The sequence below is a fragment of the Stenella coeruleoalba genome (assembly GCF_951394435.1).
Source record: "Stenella coeruleoalba genome assembly, chromosome: 20".
In the NCBI taxonomy this organism is placed as follows: domain Eukaryota; kingdom Metazoa; phylum Chordata; class Mammalia; order Artiodactyla; family Delphinidae; genus Stenella; species Stenella coeruleoalba.
The window spans coordinates 28074301-28094837 of NC_137166.1; the positions used below are offsets into that span (position 1 = coordinate 28074301).

Here is a 20537-nt window from a genome sequence, read left to right on the forward strand (position 1 = left end):
TCCTCAAAAATGGTTCCTGTAGAACTCCCTCTGGTGAACTATCAAGAGAGCTGGGCCTGGAACACAGAATCCAGTTTCTAGAACCTCCACGCCCCAGTATACATTGCTGCTCTCACAACAGTATACATATACATTTGGGTTCATTTCTTACCCTCTTCCGGGACTCTTCGATGGCAGACAGCAGGGCATTGTCCTTTTCATTCTTTAGGAAGCCCTAGGAAGGAGGAGAGAAATGACACAATTTAGGTTAAAATTAACAAAATTAACCTTCAAATAATCAAAAACACACTGTAGGAAAAAGAAGAAAACACCCGTAAGGATAACTGCTACCCTGCCTACCTTCACCCTCACAAAACTCTCTCAAGTTGAATATGGCCCATGTTATAGATACACCTTTGGCTATGCAGCCAGTCACAGTGCCTGTAACTGTTCCTCAGTCTATATTTCTCTGTTGTTTTCAGTTAATTCTTCAATTTCTTACTAACACTGAGGAAGGCATCAGCCATCCCTTTGTTTGGGTGTTTTTCACTTGTTTGTCAATGGCTGGGATACCTGAAAAATCATTTATTTATGCTTTTCTTCTGGGGTTGTGCTACGTGCACTCCCTATTTCAGGCCTGATGACACCTGCTGCTTATTTAATACAGGTGGGGTGAAGAGGAACTGGCCCACAAGGCTGGTTTAATACACACAGGGTTAAATGTCTGCAAAATGCAACTTCATGATAACACAACAGACCTAGTTTTACATCATGGTCCCCCATTTACTACTTGCATGGGTGACGATTTTAGACAAGTCACCCAGATTCTCTAAACCTTAGCTTATTCATATGTAAAATGAATATTAAATGAGACAATGTAATCAAGTGCTTGGCCCAAGGTTCAATACATGTAGCTCTAGCATTAGTATTGATTAGATCTAGATCTGTTGGCGACAATAAAGAAAGATGCCCAGGGTGACTTCCTAGTTGCTATTCATTGTCCTCATTGCTCAACCTGAGATCCTGGGGAGGAGGACAAGGGACAGATGCAGACAGAGTGGGCTTCCATGCTGATGCCTTGCCATTCACACAGGGGTGAAGCTTTCTCCCCACAGCCTGGGATGTGGGGGCCAAGTAGGAAAGGAAGATGATCCATTAACTAATAAGTAGAGATCAAACTCTTGGTTGTAATACAAAAGATTCTGAGTCACCCTATACATTAGATCCACCTACACTATGGAATGCAAGGTACCTGCGTGTCAAGCACACTATGGGTGTATTTATACATGTCCCAAATCATCTGTTTTTTCAGAATCATGTTTTTGCTCTTTTTCTTTTAGGAACTCTTTGGGGGAATATAATACAAAGTAGAATTAAGCTAAAGTTTTTTTTTTGTTTGTTTTCTTTGGTTTTTTTTTGCGGTACGCAGGCCTCTCACTGTTGTGGCCTCTCCCGTTGTGGAGCACAGGCTCCGGACACGCAGGCTCAGCCGCCATGGCTCACGGGCCCAGCCGCTCCGCGGCATGTGGGATCCTCCTGGACCGGGGCACGAACCTGTGTCCCCTGCATCGGCAGGCGGACTCTCAACCACTGCGCCACCAGGGAAGCCCCTAAGCTAAAGTTTTTAAAGTGACATGCTAAATTTTAAAACATCTGACAGTTTTCTTGAAAGCTTACTTTCATGGTTAATTGATTAATTTATGGATCACTTATTTATATTTCAACAATTGTAACATTTTAGTGTATTTTGTTCAAACAGTCGCAGATATAAGTCTGTGATTCTTAAAACAAAACAAAACAAAACAGGGGTAGGGGGCTGGATAAGAGTGGGGACATATATTTAAATAAAATATTACTAATCTTCACAGGATTCTCCACATCTGTTGTTACATCCCAACCTGGGCAGTGCACTGGAATGGACAGAGACAATGGCCGGCAGCTCGGGGAACAGTTCCCTCATCGGCTCCTCCAGGGCAGTCCCTGAGGCAGCTCTCAGGCAGCTCTGAGGACACCACTCAGAGGCTGCTCCAAACACCTCTACTGATATTCGGTGGTGGGGACGCGGGGGTGGAGGGAAGCATCGGCCACTTGCTTCTAAAATAATGGCCTCAATAAACCAGAGCACATGAAGCTAGGACCCCACGTAATCCAATCAGAAGGGGGCAGCTTCTCACCACGTGCCTGTTTCTGGCCATTGCAAGGGAGCCAGACACGAAATCATGGGAAGGATTTTAATGGACCTTGTTCATACCCTTCTCAGCAAATGATTACATCAAGTCAACAAATCTTTATTATGATTTCCCTTTTTCTGAGCGGGTCTTCAGTGGCTAAAGCTAAAGGCAGTTTACAGTGTCACAGTTTATAAACAAAGCTATAGAACTTTTATCTTCGACTGCTGTTCCTGAACAAAGGGCATAGATTGTGATTTGTTGCACCCTTTCATGGCTGCTGCTGATGGCCAGAGTGGTGGTAATAACCACTGCCTGACAAGGCCTGGTCTCATTTTTTTCTTTTTGGCTGGGGTGGCAAGGAGTGTGCCAAGTGCCCCACCCCCTCTCTGGGCTTCTCTGCTCGTGCCAGTGACCAGCCCATCCCATTCTTTTAACTGCATCCGTGTCTGCGTATAACGCATATACACATAAACACAATTCAAACACAAATGCAAAGCAATAATCAGACACATTTGTTTAAAAGCAACATAATATTCTGTAAGAAACACAATTTCGAAATTTCTAAGAAATGAAATTTCAAGTAGTGGTTAAGAAAGAAAAAGAAGAAAAAAAGGCACTGCTTTGGGGGGCAGATTACTCTCTTCTTTATAAACCTACCTTCCAAAAATCTCACTTAATAAATTAAATGAAGCATTTGTGCATGAGAATCAAATTACAGACATCACCTACATATGAACAAAGATCATGAGCCACTATGCACCTCTACAACTGGGCTTTCTCTATAGCACAAACCAAGCCCACAAAATATATAGATTTTGAATTTTAATTTTTCATCCTTTGTTCCTTCTTTCATCATTTATTGCTTATGTAACCTATGTAAAATAGTCCCCTCCTATCATATTTTGTTTTTAAAAACAACGTATTAGTGACCTATCTTTTGAAAAGAATCTTAAATAATATACAGTCAGAATAGTGCTGGGATCCATGTGCCATCTAGTGGCAGTTAGTTTCTTGTAAAGAATATATACCTTAAGGAAGAACAACAAATTAAAGAACTAATAAGTTGGGCAAGAAAATACCTGCCTCAGCCCAAGTTTCCCATGGATCTCTTCTACTTCCCTTTTCCATGTGTGTGTTTCCTTTCCTTCCAGCTCCTCCTGTGAGGCACCTCTCAGGCCCCTCATCTCAGAGATATATTTTTATAGTTTATCAGAAAATGGGTTTTCTACAGCGGTGAGCTGGGGTGTGAACAGTGTACTAGGAGGTGCCCTCACTCATTGGGTGGGACTCCCTGCCACACTGAAGACTCTTGGTCAAAGCAAAGGCCCAACAGCTCACTTCCTACTTGGAGATGCCAGCCATCTAACTGACCCTCAGAGACTCATCATTAATATCTCCTCTTTTTGCCAACAAGTGCTCCCACCCAGCCCTTCTACTGCTGGCCCACTCAATAAAGAACATTCCATAAACATCTGCAGGCCTGCTAAGTAAGATAACTACCCCTGACTTACCATCTGTATACCGCTCCTCTCTGCCAGAGTCCTGGAAACAGACCCTCTTCTAACTGACTCCTTGAATGGGTTTTGGTTTCAAGCTCTCTGTAACATATAATAGCTCCCATTCGAGAAGCAATCAAGGGCCAGACATTGCTCCAAGCAATTCAAAGACATTATTGCTAATCTTTTAACAATATGAAAGAGTAGACATGATCACTCCATTCTCCGCCCTCCCCCGCCAATCCCACTTTACAGGTAAGAAACAGATTTCAGCATTCAACTAACATGACAAGAGTTTCTGACCAGGAAGAGGCAGAGGCAGAATTCAGCTCTAACTCTCAAAAGACCAACTGTTTCTGAAATACTTAGGGAATAGTAAACTTCTAAATTTAGAAAATAAACATAAATTTCCTTTTATCTCTAAAAGGATGGGAGTCCAGGAGGGGAGCAAAATATCCTTAAATTTGTTTTCTTCATCAGTTATTAGTTCCCCTTTAGTTATTAGTTTATGATGAAGTTGAAGGCTCAGAGAATACTAATTCTTATATCAGTACTAGTAAGAGCTAACACTTATATGGATATGGTGATTACTTTGTGCTAAGTGTGTTACACACATTTGGTTCATTGGCTTGCTTTTAACCCAATGCTAAACTGTCTCTCAATAGTACTTAACTGGATGATCCTTTAAAGTATGTTCTTAAAGGGCTGTGTGAGATGGTTTCCAGAGCTTCTATCAACCCTAAAACACTGTGGTTTCATATTAAGACCACCTGGTTCGTAAGTAGCCAAGTTCAGACTTAGAATACAAATTTTCTGACCCCTTTTCTACCTTTTTCCACTCTACCGTGCAAGTCAAGATGAGCCAGACAGCTATTTTACGCTTGCATATTTATTCCTTTCCTCCCCTACTTCACATAGGTGAGGAATGAAACAAGTTTGGGGCATTCCTTTAGAATGGTGTTTTTCAAAATGTGTGCCAGAACCCATAATTGGGTTATGAAATCAACCAGCATTTTCTAAATGAAATAAAATGTAATACAGATATGTGGTATGGGTAAATACGGTTTTGTGAAACTTTCTTTCAATTATATATACTTATTTGTATGTATGAAGTGGGTCATGGTGTTAAATGTATTTCTTACTATGGATCACAGACAAAAAAGCTGGAGAAATCACTGTTCTAGCCTGCCAACTCTATAGTGTTCCAAAATATTATTATTATTTATTGCTGTGGAACAATAAACACTGTACTCCTGCACAAGTAATATCTCCAGCCACATGTTCCATCTTTAACAGAGGAAGTGGGCTGCCTTGCAATGTATGCGGTCTGAGAATAACCCAGAATGTAACTGCAAGGTAAGCCAAGTCTCCTATCAAAACTGTAGTCACATCTCAGGGACCTGGCAGCCAAACTGGCTTTTAAATGGCTCGGGTTTAGAAAGACAAGTATGAAAAACTGCCTTATTTTAACCACCATGAAGACTCTGGGTTTCAGAATATAAATGACTGTAGAAAAAGTGAGTGGGCAAAGGATGTTTGTTTTTGTCAAATGGCCAAATTCTCTTCACTTATTTGCCTTCCAAAAGTGAAAGCTGTAAGAAAGAAGGGTCTCTGTGAGAAAAATTTTAGTATCCACTTTAGCTAGGGAAGTATGATGGCAAAAAGAGCCTGCATTGATTCTTTCACAGTTCTTTGCTTTCCACCAACAACAAATAAGTGATTTATTGAACAGTTACGTAAACAGTTTGAATTGAAGCATACAGACTTCCTAACCATTAAAAAATAAAACAAAAAAGATAAAATAATTAGTCTAAGTTGTCCCCACAAAACAAAAGCCATATTTTACATGGCCCTCAAAACACAAAAGACCGTTCTAGGTCTCTTCCCCTTCAACAGACCAACTGGCAATCCACCCTGTCAAAATTTAAAGTGAGGCAGCCATAGCAGGCCTGACTTTCTATCAGAAGGTATCTGACATGAGACAAAAACACATGGTGAGTGCTATAAAAAATCTTGTCTCTTCTCTCATTTAATACATAAAATATATACAAATTTATAGGCAGTCAATAACCAACATTCCAAATCCAAATAATATTAACACAAGTAAGCAGTGACCGTAGTTAATGGTCACTGTGGTTTGAAAAAACATTGCCAAGACACAAGCAGGAGCTAGGAGGGCAATGAAAAAGGAAAGAAAAATAAGCAGGGCAAAAAATAAACTTAAAAAACAGAATAATCAAGAGGGTCTGTTCCAAGATGAAACAAGAATTCCAATAAGCATTACAAGTATTCCTTAGAACTTTAGATAGTGAAATGGAGAAGTGTCCACTTTCTGTCAAGACAGGAATATGAGCTGTAGCCATTATTTTGCTCGAGCTCATTCTGAATAAAATACCACTCCCTTAACCTCTCCCAAACCTTCTTCCCAATTTCTGAACGAATGACCTCTTCTGAAGTCTTCTCTTGGGTAAAATTTTTACAAAGGTAAAACTACTACTAAAGGAGAAAGTGAGGAAGGACAAAGCAAGATACTGTTTTCAGATGAGCACAACAGAAATCCTGCCAGCACCTGAGCTGCTGGGCTTATCAGATGGTGTGGACATGCTTTTCATTAGCTCCCTTTGTGGTGCCTACAGAGAACCCTCAAGGAATTTTTCAGGTGCAAAGAGATATTCTTTACTGAAAGCCCAAAAGATGAACAGAGAAATTTAAAATTTGGGGCATTTTCAAAATTTGGGGAACATTCAAATGGTTTTATAGCATGCCTGGTTATTTTATTAGATCAATATTTAATGCATTAAAATAAGAGTATATAAAACATCAGCTTAAAAGGCCCAAGAGAGACTGAATCTCCCTTTGTAAGAAATACAGACTAAATAGCAAATCCAAGCTTTATTCTCCAACTCAGATATTCAGAATAAGTTCTACTGCTTGTTTTCTACCAAAATTTTAATATTTTAAATTGTTTGTTCACAGATTGCATTAAATATTTTTTCAGACTGCATTAAATTAAAAAAATATATCTCTTTAAAATTTAATTATATGTGTATATATATGTATATATGTGTATGTGTGTATATATATATATATATATAAAATCTTCAAAAAATACCCCTGCAGAAAGCAGTGCTAAGCTGGTAGATCTGACATTGTCAATTGTAATACATTTTTAATGCTGTTGTATGATTTCTCACTGTGCATTTATGCAAAAGCCTAGCCACCCTCATTCAGCAGGTGGCAGCAGATCCTGCAAGAGTGGCTGTGGAGTTTGTCCCATCATTTGCCAGTTCAGCAGACCCATTGGCCTACAGGCAGCTCTGGAGTCACAGGTGGCAGACCTTGGTGCTGTGTGAACACCAGGCCATCTGTCACTGTTAGGCTGCAGGGTCCCATTTCATACATGGTTTCTGCTACTGGCCTAAACAAAGGGTCACACAATTACATGATGGATTTGGGCCCATTAAGGCAAAGCAAATCACTTGCTCCCATATAATCCAAATTGGTTTACAAGATGGTCTACAGATTCTCACAGGCTGAAGAGAACTCAACGTGTGCAAAGAGATTCTAAACCCAAGAATACAGAGCTCTGAGCAGTGCTTCCTCCTGGGCCCACCTAGGACCTTACCGGCAGCATTCCGACTCAAGTGTACTGGCTTGCCTGATCTCTTGCAGCCATGCCAACACAACTGTGATACAATTCCATCTCCCCTGTGCCTTCTGGAAAAGCCACAAGCCTTCGAGAGAGCCACTCATGTAAGTCCGTCTAATAGCCTTTGTGGATCCCTACCTATTATCCTCTCCATCCCACAAAAGAACAAAAAGAAGGGGGAGGAGTGGAGAGGGAGAGAGAAGAGGAAGGGGAGTTGGGAGAGGAAAAGGAGCAAGGACCTCAGGCCTACAGCTTCAAGAATTAGCCTTCCCATCTTAGGAGAGGGAGAGGGGGAGATGGGGGAGGAGGGAAAATGGAGGAGGGGGAAGAGGAGGAAGGGGAGGAAGAGAAGGGGAGGTGGGGGAGGAAAGAAAGGGGAAGGGAAGGAGGAGGAGGGGGAGGGAGGGGGAGGAGGAAATAACTATCATATAACAAACACCCAAACTTCCAAGATTTTCATCACTGGGTAAAGAAAGAATATAAGAAGTAGGACTCACTATGACCCAGAAGGAGAAGGTCAGCTTTGAGAATGCCCTACATGTCATTTCTGTAGGGCACTGGTGAGGGGTGCAAGGATGTGCAGCACACCTCCCCTGCCAACACAATGTAGGCATATAACTACTAGATGCCTCTTCCTACTCCTACACCAAGGCATCAAACTGGGGCTGCTTAGCACATCTGGTTGCTGCACTTGGAGAATAAGGCCAAGGTTAAGGTCTGCAATCCTGTGAGGGCCATTTAAGTCTCTTGTACTGCAAAGCCAGTTCTGTCTCTTTTAGAGGGCCCAGGGCATCCCTGCTATCTATCTCTGGCCATCAAAGAAAGGAAAGCATCTGTCCAGCTCAGTTATTGGGAGACTCTATGGAGAGGGGGAGCAAGTAGTAAGGGCATAATATAAATGAGTAAAATAAAAAATGATGGCCATTTAGTCAACTAGGGAGGGAAAATGCTTTTCAGCAGAAATGCCCCCTCCTCTCAAATCCAGCAGAGCCCTTCAATAACCTTTCAGGGTTGTGTAAGCAACTTTTCCCTGCTGGTCACAAGCGGTCTGGGGAGGATGTGACTTGCTCAGCACTGATACCTCACCACTTCCAGAAAACTAGCCAGAGCCTGCACCCTAGTGATGCAGCAGGATGTGCCATGCTGCAGTCGCTGGACCTCTGCTGGCCATCCTCTCTCTCCACTCCTGGGAAGGGGGGGCAGAGGAGCAAGAAAACTAGAAACCAAGAGAGGGAGGGAGAGAGGGAGGGAGAGCAGCCAGCCAACTGCTCTCAGAATGCTGAGGTGGCCCCACAGGAGAAAGCAAGGACAGCAACTCTGAGCATTTTATCTCCTCTCCCTGGCCCCCAAACCTGTACCCCTGCCCCACCCTGCCCCAAACTAGCATACTTGCTAGAGCCACCCTTTGGGGACACAAGAACAGGGAGGATTCTGAAGAGAAAACTTTTCAATCTAGCTTTGCAAATGAAATAAACAGTGTGCCAAAGTATGTGTGGCTTCAAAAATCAGCTGAAGAACCCTGTCCTTACCCAAAGGTATGAACAGATCTAAAAAATATTAAACCCATAGCCACTCTTAGGTGATGGAAAGATAAGGAGGATACATTAAGAGATGATAAAATGTTTTAATATGTCTTTGGGGAACTGATTTCCATCTTGGAGATGAATTAGTCCACATTCAAAGAACTTTGAGTACTAAAACCACACTGCAATATAAAATGGAAATGCATCAATCACGGCCCTTATCATGGCCAAAGCCCCCTCCCACTGCCCCCAAAAACCACTCTAAAAGAACTTATTAAAAGAACCCCATGTTATTTAAAAAAATATATAGATTGCCTGCTTTGTCAGATCTAGTGTCTTTTCCCTTTGGAAACAGGAGACAAAAGCAAGATTTGGGGGCCATGAGAAAGACAGACAGCAGAGTGTGTGTCTCTGAGGCACTCAGGTGGGAGCTGAGTGGTTTTTGCCAGGCTGGTTTCCACAGCACTCAGATTAAGCCTGAGTTCTACTTAGCAAGCATAAGGAACGCGGTTAGTCAAGACAATGTTTGGGAACCACGTGTCATATTAATTCCCTGCTGGTACACGGTGTCAGTCATTTACACTGCAGTCGAAAATCACAGCTCCTCCCGCTATGCAGCACTGTTTATGCTGATGGGATTGGAGCACTGATCATCATGGCTGTCACAGAAAACAGAGCTTTGGTTTTGCTGCAGTTTCTTCTTATTCAGAAATTGTTTTTCAAAAATTCATTTGTCTGGAGACCACTAAAACAACAGACTTTCTCTTTTATAACTTCCCGTTGCCTTAAATGGAATCTGTCATGGTACCCCTTTGCTAACAGTACTTGGGATTTCACACTCTCTTAATTAAGTTTGGAAGCGTTTTGACTTTGCCTTGTCAGAGCTGAGGGAATACTGCAGGATGCACTACCACTGTCACCACGGGTACAGAAAACATAAAACACTGCTTAGCTAAAATGGCAAATACAAGCAACAGGAAAGGAGAGGGCAAGACCACTTTTCAAACACAAATTGCCCCAAACTTACAGGGAGCTAAAACCTTTCACCCAGCTCATGCACACTCGGAGGAGAAGGGGCAACCCTGCACTGTGGGACCGAGAGATAAAGGAGTGATCTGCTGGGAGGACATGTCAGAATGCCTGTGCCCATCCCGGAAGACAAGCACTTCGCCCTTCATGTGGAGCAACACAGTGAACCTAAAAAGCTTGACTTGCAGGATATATCTTGTTTTAATTGTTTGGTTATAAATGCATACCATCTACAACAAAGGACCAGGAGGACTCCAAGCACAGCTCAATAAGCCATTTCCGGTAAGACCGCGAAGGAACATCTATCTCTGTGAGTAGGTTGCTAAAGCAAAGACAGACTTTGCTGTAAGCTCAATCCATTAGATCCATCACCAACCAGTAAGCCCACAAAGAGAAAGAGTCAAATGCAAGCAGAGGCACAGCACAGATTACGAGTCTGATGGCCTAGATTTAGGCAAAATTGACTGCTTTCCAGATGTATGACCTTGAGAAAGCTGTTTAATGACAGTAAACCTTGCTTTACTTGACTGTAAGATGAGCTGACTGCACTACATAAACTCTAAGGCCAGCTCCAGAAATTCCAACTCCATGAGAAGTGGGAACAGGTAAGAAATTAGCATTGTCATGACTATATAGTTCACTTCTGAAATAATCCATACCTTAAAACCACACAAGAAATACAATAAACTTTGTTTTTGAAGGCAGCCAACACATATTTAATATTTAAAATAACCAAAGCCCACAGAGAGCTAGAACAAAAATCAGAATCAAAGACAAAGTATTTTTATAGGAATGCTAGTTTCATCTTGCCATAAAGCAGAAGCATACTGTCCTGTTTTCTGAAAATTCATCCTATATTGAAAGGAGTACATTTTCACAATTAAAAAAAGAAGACAGCACAAAGCAAGGAAATTCAGAAGTATTAATAGAAAATAGCTATTTAAAATTTTATTTTATCCATATTTTTCACCAAGTTCTTGAAAGCAACAATCAGAAGCTATCTAGATATAAGTGCTAATTAAGTCTTTAGTTTAGGAAAACCTCAAAATTTCTATCTTCTAACAGAATAAAAAGTAATTGTAAATTGGCAGGCAGTGCTGCTAGAGGTATCTTCAAATTTGATTGAAGGAAAATGACCCGTGCGGTCCACCTCTTATCACAGTGTTCCTGGTGACGCCATTTTACTCCTTCCTCACTGCCATCTTAGTGCCACGAACGTCTCCTAGCGGGCTGGCCAACAGGCTTGCTTATCTACATTTTGGCACTGCCAGAGCATTCAAAGGTTTGGTATGAATATATTTTTTGCAGCAAAAAGAACCAACCTCTGACTCTTTACTACCAGCCAGGTTAAAATTTCAGATTGAAGAGGTTTAGGAATCCCCTACAAGTACCAGAAAGGAGAGCCTCTTCCGAGTAGCCAAACTTGAGTAGACCATGATGGGGGTAAAGAAAATGGGAAGCAACTGGGTCTCTGCTATGTCCTCAGAGTACCTGGTACACAGCTTACAGAAAGCCAGAGAAAGAAAATAAGACCAGAATCTTCAACCAAGTTTTACTTTAAAAATTTCAAAGGAAGCCTCTGTGATACCCTTTATGTCATCCAACCAAACATTTATGCAAGCAAAGATGCAGTTAAAATGGAGTTCTAATTTGCTGCCCTAAAAGTCTTATTTCAAAGTGCAAGCCTTGTAAAAAACCAAAGGAAAAGAATCCCTTTGCATTCCATTATATAGTAAACAATTAATATATTAAATGTCCTTCTCAGGATTAACAAAATTATATGGAGATCTAGGCTCTTATGCTACAAGCATAAGATTAATGCAAGATTTACGGAATCTTTGTGGGATTCTAAACAGGGCTTAGGAAAACTGAGCCTTCTTATTTCAATGAAAAGACTGATGTGAAAATCCTCCTCTCCCCTAGTTTCAAAGACATCTCCTAATTAGAGAAAACAGCATTCAGTGAGCAGGATGAACAACAGCTAGTGCAACAAGACTTGGAAGAACAGCTGGCTTTATCAGTTTGATATCAAGTTAAAAGGTATCTAGTTCTGTGAAGATTCAACTCCTGAAACAGCTACTAGAGCATTTTGAGCAAATTCTTCATGGTACAGTTTACTGTAAAATACACTTACTATAAATTCCTCAGGGTTAAGTGCCTTTAAAAAGATAAACACACAAATCAAAGTTAAAATCCACTTGTTTCCTCTTAGTAACAGCATAAAGGAACAAAGGAATAAGCTGAGTCAAATCCAATTAATTTTAAGAATCAAGATTTTCTAAGCTTACAATCACAAACAAGAGTTTTCCACAAGTAGCTTTGAAGTCACAACTATTAATTAAACAGAAGGCACTAAAAATTATCCCCATTAATGAGAGTGAAAGCCCTCAATCTACTGATCTTTTAAGATAAAATCTTCTTTTGTTAAAACATTTTTCTTATATATTTTAATCAGCTATTATAGATCATTAACATGGAAGCATTTTCTTAAAAAAAACAAAAACAATAAAATCCAGCAATTTTCTTCATAAATGGAAAATAAACTATAAAAGACAGTGAAAAGAAGCCTGGACTCTCTTAAATATACCATATTTAGATTTCTTTTTTCTCTCAAGTGTCATTTTCATCTTTGACTACTGATAAATTCATACCTTTCATTAACTTAAATTACCAATGAATATTTAATTAAAAGCATGTATTAAAACCACTCACAAAACCTGTATTTCAAGTATATATACATATATATATACACACACACCAATATATATCACACCTGGTTTCTAACACATACATTAAAAAAATACATCTAACAATCTCTGTATTATACCTTTAATATTTGCAGCGTTCATTTTCAAGTCTATTTTGCCCATTCAACCAAAGACAAATTTTCAACCTCCCACCACTTTATGAGTATGAGAAATACTTACTGTAGACAAAAGGATTCCATTTTCTTTCTGGGAATGCTCTCCACCCTCCTACAGAACTCTTTTATGCAGTGTGCAATTTCATTTTCTGAGTTTTACAGTAACAAAGCTCTCGTGCCACAGAATCTAATGTAAATGAAATGGCCCTGCAGCTGCCTTCAGAACCTAGCTCACCTCAACCATGATACAGCTAATTGTTAAAAATGGTGGCTGAGACATTTTCCATACATTAAATTAAGGAGCTCTGATGAAGGCACTGGCATCCTCCCACTTCAGACAAAGGAAAATAATTTGCGACTGTACCAAGGCACGGATAACTGAGTCATCTCCCATACAGGGTCAGTGTTAGAGGTTTCCTCCATCTTTACAAAATGCAAACCACAGCTCATTGTCTCATCCCAGAAATCAATTCTCTGTAATGCTGCACTGGGTCAGAGTTTTAAAGGAATCTTAGTCATGGGTAAATCCAGACCTCCAACGCCGAGACAAGTGAAATTCTCACAGTTCCTCTCCCTTCCCTGAGCAGCTCTCTTCTATTCCCCACTTGACAGCTCCTCAAGTCTTCCTATTGTTAAGAGTACAGAAAGTCCCACACCTCTGAAGGGAGCTAAATCTCTCAACTAGGTGAGCAGTTTCCAAGTACATGCTTTGGAAAGAAGTCCAGACCCTACAGGTCCCATGATACAAATACATTCCTTGGGGTAAAAAGCTATACATCATTGTCTTTTTTTTTGGGGGGGGGGCTTGTTTTTAAGGGAAGACAACTATCAAGCTGCTTTTTAATGCTGAATTAAAAGTATTTTATCTCTGATATTAATCAAGGTATTAAAAGTGGTATAGGCAACATTTATAATTTTACCACCCTCCAGATAATGCTTACGTGACTTGGGAAGTTTTTCATTTCACTTACACAAATCACATTCTCTGCACCAAAAACTGGAAGTATACTTAAAGCATTCATATCATACTCTTTTGAGGATGAATTTAGGATAGGAAAAGTAACTATCTTAAATTCAAATCACCTACATTTGATAATACTTAAGAATCCACATTTTAAAGCCTTGTGCTAAAGCATTTCTTGTGAAATAATTCCAGATATATCAAATAGTAATTTTTCCCTATAACAAAATATAAATGACTGAATTCCTTGGTAAAGCATCTACGCACACACACACACTCACCTACAATCCCAAAGAAGGATCTAATTTTAGCAAAGAAAAATTCTATTTTAATATTTTACCTCTTGTAAGAATTCTGCACTTCGTATGCATCTTTTCAAAAAAATCCTAAAGAAAGACCACACTACTTACTACTTAAAGATGAAGCCTGCAAAAATCCTAAATAACCAACTATTTAAATCTTTAAGCAAATGCTTCTCTGCCCCACCCAACAGATTTTTTTTTTTTTAAGAAAAATGTAGAATGACAGGGCACAAATCTGAATAATTATCAGAAGAATCAAGTACTTTTTCTACTGAATGAGTTAAATGCTTCTGAATTCATCTCAAAATTTTAGGCAAACCGAGACTTTGTCTTTCAGAGGTACTGCAACTACATGCTATCAATGTATTTACTAGGGCGCAATAATCTTAATTTCTTTACGAAACATAGGCAATCCTACCTGCAGCTCTCAAATTTAAGGAGTTACAGACCGGTCGACGCTGTTGGTCACGCAGCTCTTCCATACCTTCTGTGTGGGATGAGCTCTGTTGGAACCAGAGCTCAAGTTTTTCCCACTTCGAACAGCCAGAATTGAGAGGGGGGAGGAGGGGAGAGGAGAGAGAGGAAAGAGAGAAAGAAGAGAGAGAAAGAAGAAAAAGGAAAAGAGAACACCCTGCAAATGCTGATATGACTGAAGCACTAAAGAGTCTAATTAGACAATGAGATTGCAGGGTCCCCTTAAAAAGGGTGCACACAGCCCCTGGGTGCAGCATCATTATTTGTGCTGCTCCACACAAATTCAGAGAAGTCAGCCATCAGTTTGAAAGCACAAACTGATGGGAGTAACAGTTTATAGGTTACAGAAGGGTATTTTATTGTTAACGGACTGTACCAAGTTAAGATTTAAGAGGGGGAGAGACAACATGTAGGCAAGGAATGCTACGATACTTTTTTTTTTTGACCCAAGCCACTGCAATTACTCTGATGTGAATTTTTGATGACTTCCGACATCTTGCATGGTTAATAATCGCTTCAGCTGTCATGTTTGGTTAATGTGGAAAATGCATTTGCTGCATTGTGATGCAGTGCTGTGGCCACAGATTTTAACACCAGTTGTGAAGCTGGTCCCTTAACTGAGCAGCAGGAATTTGCACATGCCATGATGCTAAAATAAATGGTGGTTAAAAGATTTTATACAGCAGCAGGCAGATTCTGCCATTTTAGCCTACAGAATTTGTAGATCCAACATCCACAAGCATCTCAGATCACTGTACCCTCATCAAGTGCACTGTCCTTCAAACAGAACAGTAAATTCACCATCTTATATGTTTGGCCTCTCAGTAGTTAAAATATTTCGATACTGTTTAAATAACTATTCAGATTAATTACAGCTTTGAACAGAACCGAGGTTATTTGCATTTCAGGAATATACAGCCAATGAAACTGTCAGTGACACAGGAAAATGCAGACCTTTTATTAACATATGCTCAGCTCAACTGTCACTTCTCTGTATAACATTTAGGGAAAAATATATGATGTGTAAATAATGAATATTCCCATACTACCGTAATGGCTTTTTAAAATGTTCCTCAGAAAGGATTTTTTTCCCTCCGTGTTTTAATGTATAACCTGAAAATTAAAGACTACATCAAAATACTAACATGTGTTTTTTATTGTCACTAAAAGAAATTCAATGCAGCAAACAACTGTGCAATTACAGGAAAGCTTGTGCAAAAGCAGAGATGAAACTGCACTGAGAACCAGGCACCAGATGATTAAAGTCAGGCCAGTAAGGTAGTGGACGGTCATTACGGTGCAGATTGCAAAAGAAAAATCGAGAAAAAGACCCTTCCATCTTCAAAAACAAAACCCACAAACCCTTAGATGCAATGTGTTGGCTGCAAAACCAATACCTATACTGCGGAACCTGAAGGACACATGATTTGCCAATTTCACAACACATTTTTATACAAATATTAACTTGGCTACTTAGTATCTAGAATTTGGCTACTTAAGGTTCTTATTCATCTATAATAATCATTCTGGTATTTAAAGAAGCAGAACCAGGTTACAGGCTTTGCTGCTTTAGAAGATAAATAACTAATATAATCAACTTGTATTTCTTATATCAGAACTTTTGCCAATTAAATGTTCATAGCTGAGATGTTTCAGACGTTTCTGCCCTGAAAAAATAAAACTAAAGGGAAAAAGAATGAACATAAGAACACACTGGTGTCTGAACAGTGAATAACAATGAAAGAACTTATGTTACTAACATAAAAATCAACCCATGATTTCCTTTGTTTAATTCATTGTGATAGCACCAAATGCATAATTTGGAGGTGCATGTGTTAACAAGAGCTGTAAGGCTGAAGAGCTTTCTAGTTTTGTTTCTTCTCCTAACTTAAAATTAACTGCACCAACAGTGCTATTTGGTGCCACAGCAGATGTCACAGTAGTTGTAGCTAACATTCAACAACTCAAGCTTTTTTGTTCCAGACCCAATACAAGATAGCACTAGCACTCAAAACCGCACAAGGAGGGAGAGGGGATCGTGTTGGGGGTAGCTTTGAAATTAACCAGGCTCAGCTTATGCTCCAATTACTGAACAAAAGACAATCCTGGGGGACCTCTCTCTGAACCAGTGCAAGAAGCAAACTCTTTTGTTTCTGATCAAATAAATACAGCATTGAAACACAGCGGATATGCAGCAATAGGAGTCTCTGCCTGGGGATGGAAGGGGCAAGAAAAAAAAGAACTCAAAGACCTCAGTCTGGTTACAGTCAAACCACTTCACTGACGGTTAAAACCTATTCCTGAGGGAGACATCTGAAGTTCACTACAGGGGACTGAGAAAACCCCCTTCAATTACTTAAAAAACCCATGTCATGGAACCACATTTTTCCATGCCACTATGGCCAAAGAAATACATTCAGAGGATAGATCTTTATGCTAGAATAAACCATAAACAAGCTCAGCCTCAGTCTTCCCTAATCTATGAATATCCCAAGGAGACCAGATGAACTGGAGAATATTCTGACTGCAAAGGACCTCGGAGCAGAGACTACTGAGAAGTGTTAACTAACCTGCCTCAGACTCCAAGCCCGAGTAAGTATGTGGAGATCATTAAAACGCTGGACAGAAGCCACCTTACAAAGGAGGTACTTTTCCAATTGATTTATCACTAGATGAGTTAATCCATTCCTAAATGCCTATTTGGTAGTCCATTGTTTAATTCTGTGTTTTGCCTTTATATAGCCCTAATCACCAAAAACTAAAACAAAGAGAAAAGGACAGACAAGTAGTGGACTCAGCACTTATTAATATAAGGGACATAAATGTGCCTGCTTATACAAATGCAAAGATGATGTCTGATTCTTTCTACCAAAGGGGATCGATACAATCTTTTCAAAATCCTCTGTACACTGCACCATTCTGAACTACAACGGCAGCTAATTTGTACATCAGATACACACACACTCTATGTAAAAAACGTAGACATCCAAGTGTAAAGACAGATGGATCTTACTATCACAATGACCAAAGTGTATTAGGTCTTTGTGTATTTGAAAGATCTCCAAATTTCAGGTGAGGGCTTGAATTTTTAAACAATATTCCATACAAAATTCCAACAAAGTATGCCTTTAGATAGTTCCTTAGAATTCACTGTAATGAGAATCTTTAATAGAAGTTTCAAGTTTGTTGTTTTTATTTCCATCTCTCTACAGATTCTCCCAGTTAGTCCATTAAAGAACTTCTTAGCAAAGTACAGGTATAGGATCAAGAAAGAAAGGAAAAATATTCCGAAAATAGTAGGAACACTTCCTCCAACTTAAGATATCCAGGTTCCAAAGACTCTCAGACTTTCTCCCTCATGTAGTTAACTGGTTTGAAAGATCTGAGAAGGTAAAAAAAAAAAAAAAAGGAGGGGGGAAAACAGTTCCAATTTCCTTAGGCCCATGCTTGAAACACACCAAGGATGAGGAGACATTTTTTAAGGGGTGGCATTAGTACTCCTTTAAAAAAACAAACCAACCTGTTACCATTAACAAATAAGATTATAGAGTAGAAAAAGGAAGCCACTGAAATTCTATGGTTCTTATAATAATCACTAGGTGGAGACTTCCCTGGCAGTCCAATGGTTAAGAATCCATGCTTCCACTGCAGGGAGCACGGGGTCAATCCCTGGTCAGGAAACTTAAGATCCTGCATACTGCGCGGTGCGGCCAAAACTAACTAAATAAAATAAAATAAATAAAAAATCACTAGGTGAAGTTCAAGTGCACAACTGTAAAGCTCTAAAGTACATTAACAATATGCAGGGCTCTACCCAGAAATCAAGCTTTTACAGAACGCTGGTTACCTGTGTTCTGCCTTCTGCCAGGCTCACTGGGCTGCTGGGAAGATCAAGTAATATCACTGGTGGCTAAGTGCTTTTAAGAGTTAAAAATGAGAGGCCACATGAGGTCGGGCAGTCACTGTCCCCTACTTGCTAGTCTTCTGAGGCACAGCTGGCTCCCAGTTCCCTTCCCAGCCTCCATCACCAACCTCCTCCTGGCTCCTCTCTCCTTGCTGAGACCTTGGTCCCTTGCCCCATGCTATATGTTTCCTGTCCTGTACAGTCATTTGCACTGCCACAACTCTTACCTCTAGACCAGTGGCTCTGGAAAATTCTGTCTGGAGCTATTTTCTGAGCAGTGTTTCTTATCCTACTTTTAAGTGTTTGAGGGGCATTTCCATGGTGATGTCTTGCCAGAACATCAGAAACTAAAACAAAATCTCAACTCTCAATCTAGTTAACCTTCCTAATTCCTCAGCTTCGACCAACAGCACCAATCCTTCTCTTGCCACAAACCTTGAGTTATTTCTGAACATCCTTCTTAAGCCCATCAGGCACCAAGTGCGGCAGATGTTTTATTCCAAATGTCTCTCACACATCTTTTCCTCTCCGTTTTCTCGGCCACCAACCTGGTCCTGGCCATCATCACTGTGCCTGGATTACTGCAATTGCCTCTGAACAACACCGCAGCAGGTATCCTTCCACTGGCCATGCTAATAACTTCCATAAGTGTTTCCACACCCTCCCTCCTTCCGTGTTGACATTTACCTACTCCAAAACTTTTAACAGCATGTACTGCCTACACTCCACTGCTTGGCAGTCACTCCTTTCACATTTGATCCCCCCCTCACTGACAGACTTTATTTCTTAGCACATAACTTCTATTCTCATCTCCCTGACCTTGTTCAGGTTATTACTCTCGTATCTTCTTTCACTTCCTGCAAGCTAAGCCCATTTAATCTTTCAAGGCCTATTGGGATCCTGACTATTCCAGGGGATCTTCCCCAATCACCCTTGAAGTCATTCGTCATTACCCCCTTCCTCTCCTCTGAACTCCGTATGGCATGTAGAATCTCATGTCATTCCCATTCAGTTTTGCCAGTCACTTTACACTGTTTTGGACAGTTTGACCCTATTATATAGGAATGTTAGTCTGGGCTCTCCAGGTAGAAAACAATGAGCTTCTAGGGGGCAGTATCCAGAATTTATGTTTATTCTAATTGTCATCAGTGCCTACCATAGTGCTGTCCTTAATGCGCATGCAACAAAACCACTTCATTGATTTTCATTAGTGTTCACTAGGCCCCACCCAGGGAGATGGAAGCATCTACTTAAAGGGGAGCTAAATATTACTTTCGCTTATTGTTTGTTCTTTCAAATCTCTTCAGCTCCTTGAGATGACTGCAACCTTAGGTACTAAGACAAATGCTGAGGTGGTTCTTGGCCAATGTGCAGAGGCACCAAATTCTTCTTTGTGACTAAGCAATATTACCAACAGTATTCAATTCCCAAAGTCGGCTTCCTTCTCAGTTGCATCTAGAGCCAAGGAGGTTCCGGGAAAATGAGATGGTCCTAGCCAAAGTCAGTGGTGTGGCATTCACAGCTGATCTGTCTTGACAAATCAGCTGAGAATGAAAAAGCAACCTGCTAATTTTATCAATGACATTTCGCCTTGAGTATTAAGTGAGGACCACTAGATTTACGCAGTCACTAAAGAGTCAGAGGATGTCTGCACATCTTTTTTAACAGTAAAACAAATTAAGGTCCACTTTCTGTTGCTCAAATGCAAACTTGTCTGCTCAGGGGTCAAGAAACAACAGGGAAAAAGAAAGCTCTCTGCCTGAGAAGCTGATGAGTTCCTGCTGCCCAGCGCAGGGTTCTGCTTTGGTAAGCCTATAAGCCAAAAGGGGTGGGAACACAGTTTAGAAGTGGGCCAGAAACTTTAAGGCAGGTAGGTGAAGGTAATTTCAGAAGTAAGATTTCCACTTTAAACATGTTTTTGGGAAGTAGTTCCTCAGTAAGTGCAGTTACTAATGGGAATGGGCTAAAATGGGAGGAGGAAGCAGCTCTCCTCAAATATTCCTCCAGGGCAATTTACTGCAATCCCAAGTTTCAGAAATTCAGAATGAGAGCTCTCTGTCAGTCTGGGTCTGGGTCTGGGTCTGGGTCTGAGTCTCTCTCTCTCTCTCTCTCTCTCTCTCTCTCTCTCTCTCTCTCTCTCTCTCTCTCTCTCTCACACACACACACACACACACACACACACTCAC

General features: G+C 40.4%; 1 protein-coding gene across 3 annotated transcripts in view; it reads right to left on the reverse strand.

Moving 5' to 3' along the window:
• Positions 1–20537, reverse strand: part of NUP93 (nucleoporin 93) — a 122152-nt gene that overhangs the window by 38784 nt on the left and 62831 nt on the right. For all 3 annotated transcript variants that reach the window (XM_079906862.1, XM_079906861.1, XM_079906863.1), the window contains one exon: positions 152–214. In XM_079906862.1, the coding sequence (XP_079762988.1) occupies positions 152–214 (63 nt within the window). The remainder of the gene's footprint in view (positions 1–151; positions 215–20537) is intronic.